The sequence below is a fragment of the Leuciscus leuciscus genome (assembly GCF_965113295.1).
Source record: "Leuciscus leuciscus genome assembly, chromosome: 19".
NCBI classification, from domain to species: domain Eukaryota; kingdom Metazoa; phylum Chordata; class Actinopteri; order Cypriniformes; family Leuciscidae; genus Leuciscus; species Leuciscus leuciscus.
Genome location: NC_138743.1, coordinates 28,425,376 through 28,447,021, shown reverse-complemented (window position 1 = coordinate 28,447,021; position 21,646 = coordinate 28,425,376). Strand labels below are relative to the sequence as shown.

Here is a 21,646-nt window from a genome sequence, read left to right as displayed (position 1 = left end):
AAATGTTTTGTATGATGACAACCAGTTTTTACTGTTTTCCCTGGCAACCAATCTCCTATAACTGTGCTTGTTTCATGTCTTTGTATCATTCTGCTGTATCTTTCTTCTCACATAGAACAATACTTTTGACTCAAATCGGTGTTTCATGAGCATTTATTTATTTATTTATATGCAAAAAAGCCATATAATAAGGAGGCTAATGTACAGTCAGCTGATCATTATTACAAAATAAATCCCTTCAGAAAGATTCTGATCAACCTGTCTGGGTTTATTTTGAGTTAATATCCAGTTGACTGTAAATTATGTTATGTTAGAGGAGAGAAAATATTTCTTACTTTGTCTCTATTTCAAATTTACATTTAAGATTAAAGTTTCAAAACAGAACCAAAGCCAAAAGTTTAACACCGTGCTTGTTCTGCTTTTCAGACACTGGTATTTTCTTCTCAAAATATACAGATATAGTTGATTATTAATACAGTTAACATTCAAATGTGTGGTTTTTTTTTAGACTTAACTGAACTATTGCATTTCCTAAAAAGGTTTTACAGGACAGAAGGCTTGAAATGGTACTACAGAATTCTTGGAATGTGCACTTTTGTGTTTGACTTTGCTATAATCAAGAAGACGTCAGTTTGCTTAATCAGGAGTCTGTATGTTGTGTGTCTAATTTGTTTCACATTCCCCACACTATAGTAATCAGCTGTGTTTCAACTCATTGTAACAGAAAAAGCCCTTTTAACCTCAGACTTGGGTTTTCCCTCCATGCCTTGGCCCTGACTCTAAATACAATCTCCATGTTTTTTTTCCACATGGAAAAATCTACTAAACAAATTATATGGTTCTGGTTTTATAGTAGGAAAGAGATAATCTGCACTCCCTTCTAACCACAAAAAAAATAAAAATCTGATGATAACATCTATGAAGAGTTAGCAGTTTGTCCCTATCAACAAAAGAAACAAACTCATAGTAAACAGTGTCTTGTCCTCATTCATTGAACATAAAGTGTTGATCTCATTCCCTCTCATCTATGAGCACAAGTTCACTTGTGCTGTTGAGCACTTTACGTAATTGAGGGAGAAGAGAGAGCGCTTTGTGGACTGAACAATGCTGACCCAGATCAAAGTCCAGCCATTGTAATGTGTCTGAGAACGAAGAACACAACACCTACATCGATGTCTGTCCATGACGTTTTGACTCCAGCATAGCACAGGCAGAGTCTGACTCACTGTCAGAGAAAGAACACAATTTGAATAGCTGTTTTGGCATCTAAAGCTCTTGTGAAATGATTTACTCAGCTGCCACAATAAGACGTCTTAAATTATCTTCATTTGGAGCCTTTTCTCTGCAAATATTGATAAATATGATAGTTTGCTTAATTTGATTTATTAATTAGCAGCATTCCATTCAAATTATTTATTTGATTGACAGCTCTAGTTTACAGGTGAGACTAGAGAGTTATAGAACCTATGTTTACAGGTTCCACAAGTTGCTTCACACCTGTGAAAAGAAAACCTGTGAGTTTGGGTTATTATTTTTTCCTTGCTTAAATTCACTTACTCATATGCCCTTACAGCGCAAAGACCACAGTGGGCCAGCCAAGCTTTTGCAGGCTCAGGCATTTACCTAATTATCTAGCATTAGGTCAAATGGAAAGCTTCCATATCTGTCTGTGTCTGTCTCTCTCTTTCTCACTCTCTCTCTCTCTCTCTCAGCAAGCTCGGGATGGCTGTAGTAAGGATAAGCTGTAAGAGTCCTAGAGCCTATTAGGCTTTGAGGTGCCTCACCTGAGGAATTGAACTGAAATTATGTTTACAAACCTGCATGCTTCTACCTGTTGCTGCAATATCATTTGCAACAAACAGGGGGCCAAGCTGAACCTACAGGGCTGACTTGAGCAGAGAGTGGAATGTCAGATGTCTTTGTTACATAAATGAGGCTGGTCTCTTGACCTTACTGCCAGACTCCACCCTTTCACTTTTTATTTCCCGCTGTATAGAATGTTCGGTGCTGACCTGATAAAAGATTAACTGGCACTTTACAGTGTTTGTTTACGGTCATTTGACCTGTCTAGTTCTCTCAACACACTCCAAGTGCCTTGAACAATAGCAGTGCTGATGGTAACATTGGCAATTTCCCGTTTTTTTCTGTTTGTGTGTCCGCAGGTCAGTGCCCGGGGATTCGCTCCATTGTTACAGTTTGCCTATACGGCTAAGCTGCTGCTCAGCAGAGAAAACATCCAGGAGGTCATCCGCTGTGCCGAATTCCTGCGCATTCACAACCTGGAAGACTCCTGCTTTCGCTTCCTGGAAGCCCAACTGCGCAGCGAGGAGGATGGCCTGCTCCTGTGTCGCAAGATGGCGCCTGAGAGCAATCACTCGGAGGATGAGAGCATGCAACCTGAGTTGCTGACAACAACGACTGCAGTGACCCTGTCCGGTTCTCCACGCTCTCGTCGTTGTGCAGAGACCCTGAACTCCTTGCAGCGACCAGACCATGAGCAGCTGGTGGCAACGGAAGATTTCGCTGATGGGCTGATGGACTTTGAGCGACACGGCACCTCAGACCTGCCACGATGCCCTAAGTACAGGAAGTACCAGTGGGCATGCAACAAGCACAATAACGACGCCTCCTCACACACCAGTACCTCAGGTTTTCCAAGCACATTCAAGGAGATGAGCAGGCCAGCAGTGATGCAAATCAAGCAGGAGCCACGCAGCGAGGAAGAGTCCATCTCGCTTTGCCTGTCAGGGGACGAGCAGGACGGAGGTGAAAAGGACGGTGTGGCTGAGATGGAGCTGGATGATTCCATCGCAGTGGACCAACCAAAAGGCAGCAACAAGTCACCGACCTGCCTAAGAACTATTTTCAGTAAGGACCTGCCTAGCACACCCCAGCAGCTTTTTGTTAACAGACTCATCAATGCCCAGGATAAAGGAACCACTCAGGCAGACCACAAAAAAGACTACAGGCCTTCGCTTGGCAATGAGCTTGGCATGCCTGTGGCGTTCCCCAAAGACGCTGATGGTTTCCCACCAGGGCTTTCGTTGAAGTCGGGTTCATGCGATGGTGTGTGCAAGCAAGAGGCGGAGCTGGACCGCCGCAGTGTCATTTTCCCCCCAGGGGCTTGTGACCGACTGGGTACTCCCACCCACTCCCATCCCAGCGGAAACTCATTGGAGAAGGAGCTCTCAGAACACATGCCAAAGGGATTGTGGGCCGGCGCCAGCCAGTCCCTCCCCAGCTCCCAGACCTACTCCCCCAGCACCATAGCCAGTGACCCGCCCCTGCTTTGCCGCCAAAGGCCCAATACCAGCTGCCCAGTGCCAATCAAGGTATGCTCTCGATCGCCCCCTTCAGAGACCCGCACCCGGACCTCCAGTTCCTGTTCTTCGTATTCTTATGCTGAGGACGGGAGCGGCGGGTCCCCCTGCAGCCTTCCACAGTTTGAGTTTTCATCTTCGCCTTGCCCCAATGCGACACGGTGTCTCACCACTGACCCACAGGAGGCAGGCGGTGGGACAGATGCTCTCTTCACACGGGTGCGGCCAAAGATAAAATGTGAGCAGTCGTATGGAACCAATTCCAGTGATGAGTCAGGGTCCTTTTCGGAGGGGGACAGTGAATCATGTCATGCTCGAGAGCAAGGCCCTGAGGTGAGTCTTACCAATTTCTCTCTCATGTATTTACCTGTTGTCTATTAATTCCTTCCAAAAGCACACTTTGCATCTCATACCCTAGCGTTCATTCATGCAGGAACCAATTAGATGTGCACGCTGCCCTTATGCTATTAGAGACTTTCCCTTTGACTTTCACTGATTCACTGAATAGAGCTGCTGCCTGCTAATGGACCAATGAACACTGTAATAATTTTCATGTCTGGGCTGACATAAACGGAATAACTGCAATGATATTACTCTGACCTTTTGTGTGTTGTCTAGGGAAGATTATTGTAGTAGAATACAGCAGAGAGGAGCAAACTCAATTTGACAACAAAGTCTGGATTCCTGTTGTGTAAAGAGAAAACACAGTAACTACACACTTTATCAAAATTGAGCTAAGCCTGGAATCGGGTCTCCCAGACTATGGGAGACCCGAAGCCAAGCACTGGTCTCCCAGTGCTTGGCTTACCTCTGCTCAGATTCTGAGAAAGTGTTAAAGGATAGTTCACCTAAGGTTTTTGGGTGAACCATCCCTTTAAAATCGTTCAAATCAAAATTCAGTCAAAACATTTGAAACCATTTTTCTCAAGTCTCATTGTTTTCCCTTTTGTCTGGCAGTGTTCAATGCAACAGAAAGGAGCATTGAAAATTAAAAGTAAAACCGGGCAAAATAGGGCAGTTAAGAATATGTCAACAATATAGCCCAATGCAATGCCCAAAACAGCAATGTACACTGTAGCAGAGTAATATTGAATATGAAACTTCATTTATATGTTGCTCACATACCATATTACTAATAAGGGGGTGTGGGTCTGCTCTGTGCTGTGATTGGTTAATACTAAACAACGATTCACAGCCTCATCCTCTGAGCATGTTAAAGAGAGATAGAGAGGAGAAAAGAGAGCCAGAGCACATGTGCCTACACCAAGCCCCAGTGCTTCCTAAGCTCAAGGCATACAATGATTCTTTCTAAAGAAATTCCCCTTTAATGGTGAGTGGCACAGTCACACGCTATTCTTCATTTTGCAAACATAGTTTACAGTGTAGTTCAGATAGCATACAGTGCTGGTCAGAATGATTTGCCCCCTTGGTAAATATGATGAAAGATGGCTGTAAAAAATAAATCTGCATTGTTAATCGTTTTGATATTTTATTTAAAAAAATTGCAAAATTCAAACCTTTCATTGAAGTAAAAGAATTGAAAGTGGGGGGGAAATCACATTATGAAAAAAAAATGTTTTTCTCCAAAACACGTTGGGAACAATTATTTGCCCCCTTTTATTAAATACTTGTTTCAACCTCCTTTTTCCAAGATAACAGCTCTGAGTCTTCTCCTATAATGCCTGATGAGTTTGGAGAACACTGACAAGAGATCAGAGACCATTCCTCCATACAGAATCTCTCCAGATCCTTCAGATTCCCAGATCCATGTTGGCGCTTCTTCTCTTCAGTTCAGCCCACTCATTTTCTATAGGGTTCAGGTTAGGGACTGGGATGGCCATTGCAGATGCTTGGTTTTGTGTTCAGTGACCCATTTTTGTTTTGATTTTGATGTTTGTATTTGGATCACTGTCCTGTTGGAAGATCCAAACATGGCCCATTATTAGATTTCTAGCAGAGGTTGTCAGGTTTTGATTTTTTATCTGTTGGTATTTGATCAAATCCATGATGCCATGTATCTGAACAGGATGTCCAAGACCTCTGGCAGAAAATTAGGCCCACAGCATTAAAGATACAACAGAGTTATTTCATGGCCTGGGGTACTTTTTTATCCCTGTGTGCACCAAAATCTTATAATGGGCCATGTTTGGATCTTCCAACAGGACAGTGATCCAAAAACAAACATCAAAACAAAAATTGGTCACTGAGCACAAAACCAAGCATCTGCAATGGCCATCCCAGTCCCTGACCTGAACCCTATAGAAAATGAGTGGGCTGAACTGAAGAGAAGAAGCACCAACATGGATCTGGGAATCTGAAGGATCTGGAGAGATTCTGTATGGAGGAATGGTCTCTGATCTCTTGTCAGGTGCTTTTTACAGCCATCTTTGATCTTATTTACCAAGGGGGCAAATAATTCTGACCAGCACTGTATATGTTCTCTTGACACAAAATAAACAAAGCAAAATTATTAATAAGGGAGATGTAGAAAAAACATAGTTGTATTCCTCTAAATGACAGCCAGTAAATGAGTGTCTGTTACTGATAGTTGTAATTTCACTGAAAGGTGAGACACTGATAGAAAAGAGTTTAAATGTAGAGATTTAGAATGAAGAGAGAGAATGGATAAACACTGGTGTGAAGCTGCTGTTTGATCTGAATGCAAGTTGAGTTTCACTTGGGATGCTGTATATTTTAAAAGAGCAAATAACTATAAAGGAGAAGGAGAGATCATGTTTCGAGATTGGGGGTGAGACCTTTAGAAATGCATGTGGGGGCCTTGATGGAGAAAATGGTGTGTTGCCATGGTAACACAGAGCACTCAGGAACGAATTGGCTAGTTTTCAGCATTTTGTGCATTGTTTCCATTTCGTTTGTAAAAGACTTGAGACACACTGCACCCGACCTGAAAGAGTCGGCCTCAAAGTATTTGCCCTCCCCACACACTCATAGTGCATCTGACTCTTTATTTGACTTTTCAATGGAGCTTTGTATTTCAACTAGTCTACTTTTCTTTCCAGTTGATTTAGAAACAGACACAAAATCACTTAACAATTCCTGACTTCACTAAATGGATTCATTTAAAGTACAACGGGATTGGAATTGTATCTACAGATGTTCAAAATGAGGGTCAAGATCTCAGATAGCTGCTGAAGTTGAAAGCTCTCATTTCAATCTAGTATCTGATACACTCTTTCACTCCAGCTTTCACTCTTCTTCTCAGTTGCATTCTTGTTGTTGTTCATTTTCTCATCAACACCTAACCATTTCTGTGAAGCTGAGCTGACGAAAGTCTGAGAAAAGGACTTAAAATCTCCCTTTTTCTATTCAGAAACTTCATCTCGAGAGCAAATGCTACCTCTCATATATGCTTTTCATATACTTGATATGGGTTTTTTTTTTTTAAGTATGGGCACTTAGTCCACTAGCCCTGGGTCTAGTTTTTTTTTTTTTTTTTTTTACCCAAGTGTAAAAATGTTTTGATCACAAATAAATAAAAACACTAATATTGTAAATGATTATTACAATTTGATATAAATGTTTTCTATTTTATTATATTTTAAAATGTATTTTATTCATGTGATAGCAAAGCTGAATTTTCAGCGTCATTACTCCAGTCTTCAGTGTCACATGATCCTCAAGAAATTATTCTAATATGATTATTTTGGTAACACTTTAGTTTAGGGTCCAATTCTCACTCTAAACTAGTTGCTTATTAGCATGCATGTGACTAGGATATTGGTTGTTTAGTTGCTTATTAGCATGCATGTGACTAGGATATTGGTTGTTTATTAGTACTTATAAAGCACATAATAACGCTTTATTCTGCATGACCATATTCTACATCCCTTAATCCTATTCAATACCTAAACTTAATAACTACCTTACTAACTATTAATAAGCAGTAATTAAAAGTTTATTGAGGCAAAAGTCGTAGTTAATAGTTAGTTAATACTGAGAATTTGGACCCTAAACTAAAGTGTGACCATGATTTGCTAATCAAGTAACATTTCTTATTATTATCAATGTTGAAAACAGTTGCTGCTTAATATTTTTGTGAAAACCATGATATATATTTTTTCAGGATTCTTTGATGAATATAAAGTTCAAAAGAACAGCTTTTATTTGAAACAGAAATCTTTTGTAACATTATAAATGTCTTTACTGTCATTCTGACCCCAATCTTTTGAATGGTAGTCTATAACAAAAAGAAAATGGTTGATTTTTTTATTTTATTTTTTGTGATAAAAATCATACTTAACTTATAGTTAAAGAAATTCCCATCTCTCTCTCTCTCTCTCTCTCTCTCTCTCTCTCTCTCTCTCTCTCTCTCTCTCTCTCCTAGTGATATGCAATACAAACACACAGACTTGTCAGACAGTCCTTTGTTGCACAGAAAATGGCATGTAAGAGAAAGAGCATGAGAGAGAGAGAGAGAGAGAGAGAGAGAGAGGGAGGGAGAGGAGCAGCACACAAAGAGGGAAACACAATCTCAAAAATAGCTTCAGCCTGCTGCTTGAAACAATGAATTCAAAGGAGGAAGGAAGTTGTTAAACTGTAGGCTAATCATAGCACTAGTGTAGTCCTTCTAGGCCAGTCAAGATACTGAAGTCAGGTCTTTGAACTTAGAACTCTCTTTTTCATGAGTCATATACAGTATCACTTACCCTCTGTGACCTGCATCTATTCAAACAGGAAGAGCTCAGGTCCAAGAATATTGCCATATCATTTGATTTGTCCTTACTTTAACCTGTTTCACACACAATAATACTTACTTTCTGAAGCCGACTTGACACCTCTGGAAGATACTGGAGGACTGAAGTCTTACTCACTCTGACAGTAACCTGAAGATTTCACTGTAGACTGACCGGAGAGATTTCAGTTGTGGGGGCAAAGAAAGGTCCTGAAGTAAAAAATAACAATGCCCTACGGAGGACAGTTATCAAATCTTGAGATCTTTGAGAAGATTTATCTACCATTTTCTTTACGCTTTAGTCATTCGGTTACACTGGGTGAAGTATTGATCTCGGAGTGAGTGGGTGTGATCAGAAAAGCCCACAGACGCAAATCTCACTCTCAGTTCTTCATTTTCATTCTTAAAAATCACGGTGCAAGAAGCATTAACCCTTTAGTGAAGCCGCCTGCATCGCAGGAAGTGAAGAGTGAAGTCAGAACCATTTCTGTTCCTCTCATTCCGACTTTAAAAGCCAAGCCGCTCTCTCAATATGAGCCGATTGTGGTCTACAAATTATTCGTCAGACGTCGCATTGGTGAGGTGTAAAACCGCACGATTGAAATATGTTCAAGGTGAAAGCTTGAAATATTATGAACGCTCACTGTTTGCTTGTAGAAGTAGACGTGGATATCACGTAGAGTGCAGTTTGCAGTTATGCCAATTATATTATATATATGTGCATATACTGTATATATAATAGAATTGGCATTATATACATTATCGTTCAAAAATTTGGGGTCATTAAGAGTTTTCACAAAAATATTAAGCAACTGTACTTTATTTTACAGTCCTGTTTCACATGAACATACTAAATCCAAATTTGTATGCGTTTTGAGAGCCTGATTACAAAAACAAAAGTCTCACCATTAAAATCCATGTCCACACAATTATATAATGTTCTCATTATAATTTTGTGTAGCTTGAAGACTTCAAGATTTCAATCATATTTCAAGCAATTCAAAACCATCATGGCGAACAGTGCGCATCTGAAGTGTCTCAGCTGAAGGAAATAATCCATTATTTATCGGCTTTAATATATCGGCCAATTTTTTGGGGGGTCTATAACGATAACATTAAAAATTAACATATTGTGCATCCCTAATTATATTATATTTCTCCTTCAGTTTCTTAGGAAAACATCAATCAAAAAGATAGTTTTTGACATACATAAATTGTAAATATAGGATATACTATTATTATTGATATTGCTCATATCATGTGGTCTTGGAATAATTGTTGAATAAGAAATGTTTTTTGTTTACATTTACATTTTTGACATTAATTGCAAACTTTGGTATCTTGGGAAATCCGAGCACAGTTTGAGACCTCCTCTGAAACTGCATTATTGGAAAATTTGAGAAACCGATTAAAGAGATTTAACTCTCCATTTTCTCACCATTTAATCTCATTGCCGTCTAAGAGAAAGGATGGTGCTTTTTACTCCAGATGTGTTACATTAGGAATTTACCACTGACCTAGACAGGCATTCATACAGGCCATTTATCTTAGGTGTACACATACCCGCACAAGCACACTTTGGTCCTGATGGGAATGAAGCCCCATGGTGACCACGGACAGGCCCATCACTCCATTAGACAGAGTGAGTGTGTGCATGTGTGTCTGTCCTGTGTCTTTGAAAGGGGGGGTGCATGCATGTGTGTGTACGTGGATAGCTTTCCCCCATTACTCAGCCCCTGTGGAGACTTCCAGTAATAGCAACAGGGCTGAGAGAAGAAAAACAAGAGAAGAAAGGAGGGAAGAAGAAAAAAGAGGAATATCTTAGGGGTTGTTTCAGACTGTTTTCTTATCTGTGTCACATGGCGTCTCATTACCGAGACATGTGAAACGAAGAGATGCATAGCAGCACAGTAACGTTTCTGGGAATCTCTGAAGGACAGTAATGATATTTAGCAAACAGATAATCTAATTGCCGCTAAAGGCATTTAACTGACCAAACGGCTAACTTTCCTCCTTGTTTGCACATTTAAATCATTTCCACACATTACAGTTTTTACTCACATTAGACTGGAAATTAAGCACTGTGCCAGTAAAATTGCTACAATATCTGTGTGAGACCTCAGGCATTTGGCCTCGCTCATGCACCTCTTTTGTCCGTCGCCTTCCCACAATTCCCTGCTGCAGATGTCCATGGTAAGAGAAAGGAAGTAAGGGACAAAAAGAGTGGGGCCACTTTGCTCCCAGTAACAGAGGAGTCCTACTTTTCACTCCAGACCCATTTCAAGAATAATGACCTATAGAAAGAGTAAAGGGACAAGAGTAGAGAGAGAGAGAGACAGAATCGGGATCACGTTCAAATTTATAAACGCCACTGGTGTACGTTCTGTCATCTCTGCCGGCTTTCTACACTGGTTCGGGTGGTAAGACACTAAATATAGACATCACTCTTACGCTACTGCCACACACACCTCGAAACCAATATACCAGAGAGAGGAAAGGACACATGAGAAGGTCATCGAGAAAAAGTGTCTCCTTGGACCGTGTAAAAAGACCTTTCTCTCCGTCTAGTCTAGCTTAAAAATCGTATCATTAAGACGACACAAATTCACACACAGCGATTCTCAATGTCGGCTGAGCTGAGAGTAGAAAAAGAGTAGGTCTGTCCATCATTTATTAATGATGCTGCTCCGACCTGCCAGTGCTCCGGGCCCCCTGCTGCTCTGAGCCAGACTGGGCCAGATCTACACTTTCATCTTCTCTCAGTCCCAACCAGAGTCACCGTGGGCTTCCCAGCGGAGCGGTGCACTTCACATGGAAGAGTCGCTGCACCGCTGTGGTCCAGGTTTATGGGGTCATAATCACACTAAACCCATGTGAGTTCTTTAAGTAGGGCAGCACATATAGTCACTATACTGGTTACACTACGGTTGCCTCATTCATTTACCACACTAGTTTGTCTGAGACTATTTTCATGTTATGGCCAAAAACTGATGAATAGACAATATTAAAATTCTGTAAGATTTTGTGTAAATAAATTAAAATTAAAATGCTAAAACTAAAAAAGAAAAATATTTGTGATGCTGAAAGTAAATGTAGGCATTATAATGTACAGTATGAAAATACTGTAGATATTTATTTTGAGATTTGCTGAAGATGCCATTTAAAAGTGTTATTGAATTATTAGTGTTTTAAATATTGATGATGGCAAAGGTAATCTAAATGTAAATATAGGGAAAATTGAACGCAATTGAAAATCCAATATCGGTCAATACAAGGATAAAAACTTTAATGATTATCGATAAGGTACCTATATTGTGCATTTGATGTATGTCAAATTATGTTCCATCTTTACATGTGGTGTTCGGTAAATAATAATAAGAAGTATTTTATTTAGCAGGGATGCATTAAATGGATCAAAGGTGGCAGTAAATACATTAACAACGTTGCTGTTGATTTATATTCTTCTAAGAATCCTGAAAAAAAATATCATGGTTTCCACAAAAATATTAACCAGCACAGCTGTTTTCAACATTGATGATAATAAGAAATGTTTCTTGAGCAACAAATCAGCATATTAGAATGATTTCTGAAGGATCATGTGACTCTGAAGACTGGAGTAATGATGCTGAAAATTCAGCTTTGCCATCACAGGAGTAAATTACATTTTAAAATATATTCAAATAAAAAAACAGATACTTAAATTGTAAAAAATATTATTTCAAAATATTACTGTTAACTGTACTGGTGTGCATAAAATACTGTTTTAAAAACATGAAAAACATCGTACCAACCCCAAACTTATGAACTATGATGTTTAGGCTCCACATAAAAAAGATTTCTTCAGATATAAGAAACTGTCACCAGTATCTAGTGTTAAGCAGGTCTCCCTCAAAACCCTGATTCACCTATAGAGGACTGGCTCAATCCCTCTCGCTTTCTTAACCTGGATTTTTTTTTTCTTTTCATGACACTCCTTCGTTTATCCCTCATGAAAGCTCTCTCTGACAACAGCAGGGTGTCTAAGTATGACATGCCCTCAGAAAGCCACCCAGACTATGATGGAGAGAAGTCAAATGCTGCTTTATATTGTCAAACAGCCTGCGTATCATGCTCACTGTACATGAAGGAGACATTGTTTCCTACTGGGTGATATGTTCAGAATCCACTGACAGCTTAACTCGTTAACAGTAATTTGCATACTCATGCCCTCTGGAAATCACCTGACAGGAGTGTGAAATAGAGGAAGAAAGGACTAAAGCAGCTGTGCCACTGTTTTATCTTATTTCTCTGACACAAAGATGCTTTCTTGTTTCTGTCTTTCTCACTCTTTATTCTCAGCCTCTGTTTTTTTTTTTATTCTTTTGACCTCTTTGTTAATAAGTGATGCTGCTGGTTAGATGTTATAAGCTTGTGTTGTTAGACCTCACTTTGTGAATGTGAAGAACTGTGTTCTGCCTCCATCTAGTGGTGACAAAATACATTGCAAGGAAGTTAAGTTACATTTTAGTACGTTTTTATTTCATCAGAATACATAGATCATTTTCAATGGCCGTCAATGGAGAAAGATGTTTTTTGAAACGAATGGCGTAGTAAATCTCCTAGTGTGATGCTGATTGTCTTTAATTCTCTTGTTCTGCCATCAGCTATCAACCAGATGAGCTCTGATTATGTTGATTTAATGGCTTGAGGAGAAATGCTCTCATGGAAGAAAAGCAAAATGTAACACTTTGCTAATGTATGTCTTTACAGGTCAAGCTTCCATTCCCCGTCGATCAAATCACAAATCTTCCACGCAACGACTTCCAAATGATGGTGAAAATGCACAAGCTGAGCTCAGAGCAGCTGGAGTTCATCCACGACGTGCGCAGACGCAGTAAGAACCGCATCGCGGCCCAGCGCTGCCGCAAGAGGAAACTTGACTGCATCCTGAACCTTGAGTGTGAAATACACAAACTGGTAAGTAGCTCTCGCTGTCTCTGTCCTGTTGTCTGTGACAAAACATCTTTATTGTACACGTCGGCCTTCAGGTTGTTATCAATCCCCATAAGCGGCAGGGGAACTCATCTCCTAGGCTGTCACGTTGCCATGGCAGCAGGGCTACCTGTCAATCACAGAGCCGGTCCCATGTTTCCGTGATGGAGGCGGAGCCGACTGTCTTTGATGTGTGAAGCCATGTACTGTATGTGCATGAAGCCTGACAGCCTGCGCTTTGATGCCACATGCGCATCCTCCATATAATCTCGCAGAAAGCAGCAGGAGTGATGCCTCTGCTCCTCTTCTCCTCCTCCTTCTGGTCTTATCTTGGAGTTTGACAGCTGTATTAAAGCACAACTGAAATTAAGTTGTAGAAGGAATGAATTTCTGAGGACAGGAAATATATGATGTGCGTAGATATCCATGGAGACTGAGAGCGGGATGGCAGTGTTAGTGCAGGGTGACCTACATATCTCAGCTGGTCCCTATAGATCACTGTACGTTCATAACAAAGCGTGTATGCATGCGTGTGGAGCAGGTTTTGACTACATTATGAAGACCAAGGGCATTGTGGGGATCCCGAAATGATTTGTATGTACTGTATGTCTATTAAAGGTATAGTTCGCCCCCAAAAAATTTAATATTGTCATCATTTACTCACCCTCAAACTGTTCCAAACCTGTATGAATTTCTTTCTTCAGCTACACACAAAAGAAGATATTTTAAAGAATGTTTGTAACCAAACAGTTTGCTAACAGTTAGCATTCTTTAAAATATCTTCTTTTGTGTTCAGCTGAAGAAAGAAATTCATACAGGTTTGGAACAAAATTTTGTAAGTGATGACAAAATTTTCATTTTTGGATGAACTATCCCTTTAATAGACATACTGAATAATGTTAAATGAAAACCAACATACATAATTCTCAAAAAGTATTTATTTCTATGTACAGGGTCCCCCAAATTAAGCAAAAGTTGTAAATATCAGGGAATTTTGAATTTGTGATTGTAAATCTTGGGAAAGTCATGGAAATTGGTCAAATTAATATATCTATATTCAATATAGATGTAATGAAATATTGCAGTGCTGTGTAAAACCAAAACTCACTAAATCATTACAGGTTTTTTTGTTTACAATCGCTAGGACACAGTTCTCAATACGTTTTTTTTTTTTTTTTTAAGTAACCTAAGAAAATGTGTCCTAGTGATTGTAAAAAAACTAATGTATGCTGGTATTCTATAATATTTATGTTCAGTGCAATTCAATAAAAAATACAGTAAAACCAGCAATATTATGAAATATTATTAGAGCTAAAATATATATATATATATATATATATATATTAATATATTAAAATAGAATAATATATAAAATATATTTAATATGTATATTTAAAATATATATATTTTTAAATAAAGCATCATTTTCAGCATCATTTCTCCAGTCTTTAGTGTCACATGATCCTTCAGAAATCAGTCTAATATGCTGATTCAGAGCTAAAATGTTTTATTTTATTATTTGTGCTTCTTAATATTTTTGTGGAAACTATTATGCTGTTTGTTCAGGATTCTTAATTTGAAATATTATAAAAGTCTTTACTCTCACTTTTGATCAATTTAATGCGTTCTTACTGAATAGAAGTAATATAATTTCTTTCTAAAACAAATAACCTTACTGACCCCAAACTTTTGAATGGTACTGTTTATATGTAAATACTGTTCAGTACAAATAATAAATATTCAGTATAGTGATTTTTTTTTTACACTGCACTAAATTATTTAATTGAGTGTTTGTGTTAAGCAGAAGAGCGTGTCTTAACGAAAATGCTTAAATCATGAACATTTATTAATAAGTATAAACTGTCACTTGACCTACAAATCTGCACGAAATCTTCTCTGCAAAATGATTTCTAAAAATAATCCCAAATGATCGGAAGGGTCGTGCAAAAAACCTGGTTATTTATTGGTCAAAAAGTGTATAAGCTGCCTTACACACAGGTTTAAAATGTGTTTTTATGTGTCCACCCCACAGGTGTGTGAGAAGGAGAAGCTCTTAACGGAGCGCAACCAGTTGAAGGCGTGCATGGGAGAGTTATGGGAGAATTTCTCCTGTCTGTCTGAGGAGGTGTGTCGAGACGTGCAGCTGAGCCCAGAACAGGTCCATCACTACTGCCCCATACTGCGCCCCGGCAACACCGCCTCCGTCGCCCCCGGCAACCAGGCCCTGCCCACCGGCAGCATCGACCTCACCACTTGCTCCACCCCCGAACAGAGCTTCCTTAAATCGGCCAACGCAAAAGACGGAAAACCGCGACCGGCCCAGTGGAAGACCGGAAACGGGTCTGAAGACGTAGGCAACGACAGGGAGGAGCAAGAGGCCGGCTCTGCCTACCTGGAGGCGGGGCTGTCCCTGGAACAGTCCAATCAGACGGTGACAGTAGACTTCTGTCAGGAGATGACAGATAAATGTACAACCGACGAACAGCCCAACAGAAAGGACTGTACTTAATGATGGTGGTTTGTTTCTCTGTGTTGATTTATTTTTTTTGGATGTTTTTTTTATTATTTAATTTAGTTACGTCTTCTGACAACCCCTCAAAACTCGAGGGCTGTTGAGATGGCCAGCCTCTGCCAGTGTTTTTGATTATTTTATATACATATTTATGTCTTTGTAATTGTCTTTTTTTAAACAAAGGTTGACACTACAGTTGTCTTAACAGCAGCAATACTGTTCTCCAGGTTTTTTCTCATTCAGCCATGGCAGAGTGGCTGAGACCTTCTCACAGAACTTCACGATGGTGCTACACCTTTCCATGACAGTACAACACTGTCTGTTTCCAATTACAGTCCATTCAGATGGGATGGGCTCTGACCACATCTCAAATTCAGACCTCTATGGACCTAGCAGCAGCATTTTGTGCGCTCTCTTTCTCTCTCTCTCTATCTCTCTCTCTCTCTCTCTCTCTCTCTCTCTTTCCCCACCCCACCTCCGTTCCCTATTTCTGCCCTCTACCTCTAAACCTCTATCACTCCTCTTCTCGTCTCTTTCTCTTTGTGGCCCTTGTCACAGTAAATTCAAACTCAGGAAATATTCTGAATGTTCAGTATAACTCATGAAAAAAAAAAAAAAGAATACAGATTTTTTTTCTACAGCAGCTAGACTGTAAATGTCCATATGCAAAAATGTCTTCTGCATCATACGTTTGTAGTGTCTGTGTACCGCAACACTTAATTTGTACAGATGGTGGTATCTAAAAACATTCCTCCTTTGCCTTCCACAGCACTGATACGAAAGAAAGTACGACGGAAAGACGAACGATTCGAATCGCAGTTTCGGCCACCTTTTGCGTCAGCAATACTGTACCATTGGATGTTTTTTTTCGAGAAGTGCTCGCTCGGCAGAAAGCGTATTGTAAATAGTACGGCGCATGGAGACGGTCTCGGTAATATTGTACAGGTAGGAGTTTAGATGGCTTTTTCCGTTGATTCGTTTTTCTTTTCTTTCTTTTCTCTGGGGTTTGATCAAGCACCTTTTTGCCACGAAGGAAAAATCGTTGCTGTTTCCTGTCTCGAATGAATTCCCCATGACGATGGGTGTGCTTAAACTCAGGAAACTAGCATTCTTACACTCACGCATGCACACACACACGCTCGCATACGAACCCCCCAGTGCAGCGCATAGAGCCCTTGCATGTAACCTGGATGTAAATGATGTGCGTAGTGGTGAGCTGTTCTCCTTTAAATGTGAAAACGTGCTCTTTTATCAGTATTTACAGTGTGCTTGCAGACACCTCCGAACAGTGTTACGTAAAACAAACGTCATCACGATCCCTCACAATTTCAGTTTTGCCCCCATTTTACTGCTCGGACAGGAACAGGAAATGATGTTGAACTCAATTAAAGGGCCTTGCCCCCTTTTCCCCCCCTCAGCACTCTTTGACCATTTAGCACTTCTGAAAGGGTAGATTTCTTTTTCAGGACCCTAAAAAGTCTGAAATTGAAGCACTTAACGCGGACACTTAAAAGTGTCTCTCCTAGCAGATGATCTTTAACGACACGCTATCTTTTAAAGAACGTTTTCAGGTTCATTTAAATAAATAAAAAAAGTTCAATTGCATATTTATGGAAGACACTAAAAAGCTATTTTAGAGAGCATCGAAAATCTGCTCTGAATTGGATGGAATAAGCCAATTCTTTAAAGTCGTCCTATATTTCCCTTTATTGTACATTTGTTAGACACGTATATCCATACTAATGGGATTGCATGCTGCCTGTATGTTTTATATAGTTTGTTTAGAGTTTCTTTGCCTCAAAATGTAGGCCTCGGAAAAAACGGTTTGAATCTCGATGAGTTCACTCTGGTTTAGTTGAGCAAAAACTAAGAGCATTTATCTTTTTAAAAAAATGGATCTCTCAATAAGTAATGCAACACAGTTGGGAGTGCCACTCATTTAACATAGTTCCATATATTATTTGAATGACCTTTGACCCCTAGAGCTCTATGTGTGCGTGCTTGTGCATTTGCGAGTCTGATAGTTTGATATTCAGACACGTTTCAAGGTGTAATACATCCCCTCTCCCTCTCGTATGCAAGCACACACACACACACACACGCGCACACACGAACGTGTCACACTGGGTGGAGTGTCTCTCCTAGGGATGTAGAATCTAGAGGTGTTGTGATGGATAGTTGTGCTGTTGTTTTCATTGTGGATCTGTTCTCTTTCTCTTTTTCTAAAGAAATTTTAACAGTATTTGCCATTTCTAAATTGTAATCAGGTACAAGACTAGAACTAAAGATTTATGGGTCCAAGTGGACATTTGTGCACACATATGCAAATCATCCCTATAATGATGCGTTTTTCTTATTTCTTGTTGTTTAAATAAGCGTGGAAAGCATGACCTTCCACTTGACAAGCACACTGTCGTACACAATTTAGACATTTCTGGAAAAAAAACAAAAGGTCACACCTGCATCAAGGCTATCCAAAAACATTTTCCCAAATCTGCTTTTATTTATGTTCCTCGCATAGCAAAGCATTTGTCGTGTACTTGTGTATTTCTGGGCTGTACATGAAATGGCTGACTCCTCACGCTTGCACACTTGGCCTTAAGAGCCTGGGGATGCTTCGGTTCAGGCCGACGCTTCGATGAAGATGTGGAAGAAACGGTGGAAGAAGCCGAGAGTCTGGGTGACAAGGATTGGAATTCTGACCTCTGTTAGCCTCTGTTACTAAAAGCTGCATCATGTTTGCCTCCACAGTGACTTCAAGGGTTCGTCCTGGTCACAGAAAGCCTCGCAGGTTAAATAAGCTTATTAGCTCTCCTCTCAACAACACTTCTGCTAGTTTTTGTTGTTTTACAGAGGTTTTATTTTCGTATCGGACTCGTGGTTGCTCTTGTATCTTGTCTCAGGGTGCGTGCCAACGTTTTTTTGGTTATTTTTATTTGGTCTTCGGACATTTTTGATGGTAGCTGGTGAGCTCAGCTTTCATTTGTCACTTATTTTTGTGTCTTGCATTTTTGTCTTCTCATAAAGCTAAAGGGTGGTTAGCCTGAATTTTTTATTTTTTTAGTTTCTAAGCTAAGAATAATTGATGCATAGAGAAAACCTAGATTTGCACAATTATTTTGGATTAAAAAAAACCCCCAACAAGGGCTATGGAATATCTCGAAATGAAATCCAGCAATTAGTTTTTGTTTTTTTGTAAATTGGCTGATACAGCTAATCGTTTAAGCTTTCGATCTGCAATTACGCTCAAAAGACGCGTATTTTAAGCTTCTGTAAATGTATTGAGAACCCAATACTGTACAGGAAAACACCCTACATCTCTTCATCTACGTAAGCTCCTGTTTAATGTCATTTGAATCATTTGGTCGGTTTGTTTCATTCGTGCTGCTTCTCGGAAATATGAACACTGGCGTTCCAAAGGGTTGCTCAAAAAACTTGCCTTTTTCACAATTTGCTTAACTTTATAAAACATTTGATATTCGGACTGAACGCGCAGGCAGAAAACGGCGTAAGAAAAAGGCAAAATGTTTACAAAAAGGTGTTGTGTTTTACGAGAATTTTGCCATGTACATAGAAATCGTGAGGCTCGTTCGAATGGATAGGTTTTAGCATTCTGTCTCTTTGTTTTGTACATTTTTACAAGCGAACAGAGAAATGGCCGTTTGATAACTATGCTCCTTTTCCTCAAGTTGTCTTTTCGCCCGACGGGGATGCTCCAGTGTACCATGAATACAAAGTGCACCTCCAACTTTGCCTTAGAACTTCCAGAGGCCATAGTTCACATTCAAGTGAAGTGTGTATGCAGGGGCTGTGAGCCCCCATGTTTCGGCTAGCAGAGCGGACTCTCTCACACTTATCTACCTGTGAAATCCTTCATACCTCTCATTACTGGTCAATGACTGTATCAGCAAACTGCATCAGGTGTTTTTTCTACATGCTTTTTACACAGATTATATGGATTATTGTATTGGTAGATTTTGGTGCATCATTTTTAATGGAATAGCTCTTTGGCTAGTAGTCACACGAGTTGTTTTCTTCTCTCTATCTCTTTCTGACTCTCTTTATCGCATTTTTTCTAGAAGACTGTTTTGTGTTAATATTGTCGATTTGAGGTAGCTGTTTCTTTGCTTATTCTGTACTAAGAGTTTTTACTTTTTTCATTTTGAAATGCTACATGACCCTAATGCATTTAATGACTTAAACCATTGTACATACGGTATTGTGCAGAACTCATTTTCATGCATTTCAATTGCTAGTGTTATATAAATTACAGATTATGTCTAGACACCATTTCTGTTTATGAAATAAAGAAACATATCATGTACATTGTGTTGTGATTGCTTGATTCTCCCATTGTTGAATGAGTGTATATAGAACCATTTTTGTATAGGCTTTTTTTAAATTTACTTTGTGCCTTTATTGTGTGCCGACAATAATAAGATAATAAATAGATTTAGACAAATAATTCATTTATTCAGCAAATTTGTCTAATAAAATGTTGTGTAATATTAATTCTTGAGATAATGAATATTGAGTTTTTAAAATACTAGCATGTCCACATAAAAGAAGAGGTTAACTTTGATTTCACAGTCAAATTTCACAACTGTATTCAAACATTTCAAACACTCTGGTGAGTTTTATATCATTTTTCTTGGTGACAAGGTCAAGTCAGTCACTCAAGCTGTAAATAAATTGTTTAGTGGTTTTAAGATAATCAAAACCCCTATGCAAAATATGAAAATACTTTGTAGTGAGAGAATTATCCTGTAAGTCAAATAATTCTATGAATTTAATAATACATTTGTTAGTACTTCCAGTAAATATTTGACATTGTTTTTGCCTTATATTTTTAATAGAGTGATAGACAAGAAAAACTCATTTTGTGAGTAAATTGAACAGATGAATCCAACATAATGCCTGTGTGTGTGTGTGTGTGTGTGTGTGTGTGTGTGTGTGTGTGTGTGTGTGTGTGTGTGTGTGTGTGTGTGTTAATGAGGTCTGTCTCAGTCAATTTACTGAAATCAGACAATAGATCTGTATGTTGCTGCCACAAACATATACTTAACTAACTTTAATCGGCAGCATTGACAAAAGTGTATTAGGTCAACCTTCTATAATCTCATCTTCTGCTGTACATCGTTCTTTCAGTTCAGTTCATCTTTAAAGGTCAAATGTTTTTATAATATGTCATTCACCACCAGATGGCAGTATGGCACTCTCTTGTGGTAAGCCAGAACTCACCTACTTCATTCAGAACTATTCATAATAATAAAACAGTTTGTGATGATAAAAAAGGATGGATTTGAGAGATTTAGTTTATTAAATCTAGGGTAGGTATTTTTCGGAGAGGCTAGCTATAGCTTGAAAGCATAACATCCCACCCTCCCTTCAGAGGGTCTACAAACCCACGCCTCAAAAAAACATATGAATTCGCACAGCCATAGCAAACAAAAGCATCAGCGATGACGTTAAACTACCCCATGTCTCAAAGACATAACATTACAATAATAACGAACATAAACAGTTTAAAGAGCACTGACCTGTACCACCTGACTGCTGCAGACTCATTGATAGTGTTGCCATATTCATTGAATTCAATTCAAAAACGAACTGCTCAGAGTGTAATGTCACGGGTTTCCATCTCTTCCAAATAACAGTAGTAGTTATGAGTATAGACTCGTTAAAAGGTGGCGGCGTCTGTCTAACTCTACATAACATGAAACTCGCAGATGATGTGTGATGTCTGCACGAGCAGGGCACGTGACGTGGAGGTATGAAGGTACAAGTTGACAGGCAGGCAGGATATCGTATCATTGCATTCAGACCGAATTCAATGATTGGACCAACAACATAAACAATCACTTATGTTCCTACACCTTCCACAGATGATAGATAAATACATTTAGACCACTTAACTTAGTGATTGCTATCAGGATGTGAAGAGACTTCAACCAGCATAACAGAAAAAAAAATCTTGAACAAATTGACTACCCTTCCTTTATTTAAATATTAAGGAAAGACAACCAATGGTCTGATAATAATATCACAGAGAATACAAAAGCACTTCATTCCATAAGGATTTATATATATCCTTCTGAATGATTATTCATTTAATTTCTATATTCAATGAATGATTCAAATATACTCTTG

At 39.1% G+C, this 21,646-nt stretch overlaps 1 protein-coding gene across 4 annotated transcripts in view; it reads left to right on the top strand.

The window, feature by feature from the left end:
* The window catches only part of bach2b (BTB and CNC homology 1, basic leucine zipper transcription factor 2b), a 97,687-nt gene extending 77,867 nt beyond the window's left edge, over positions 1-19,820 (top strand). For all 4 annotated transcript variants that reach the window (XM_082146640.1, XM_082146638.1, XM_082146641.1 and 1 more), the window contains 3 exons: positions 2,163-3,653; positions 12,763-12,969; positions 15,017-19,820. In XM_082146640.1, coding sequence (XP_082002766.1) covers positions 2,163-3,653; positions 12,763-12,969; positions 15,017-15,493 — 2,175 coding nt within the window. In that variant the 3' untranslated portion in view covers positions 15,494-19,820. The remainder of the gene's footprint in view (positions 1-2,162; positions 3,654-12,762; positions 12,970-15,016) is intronic.
* The last annotated feature ends 1,826 nt before the right edge of the window (positions 19,821-21,646 follow it).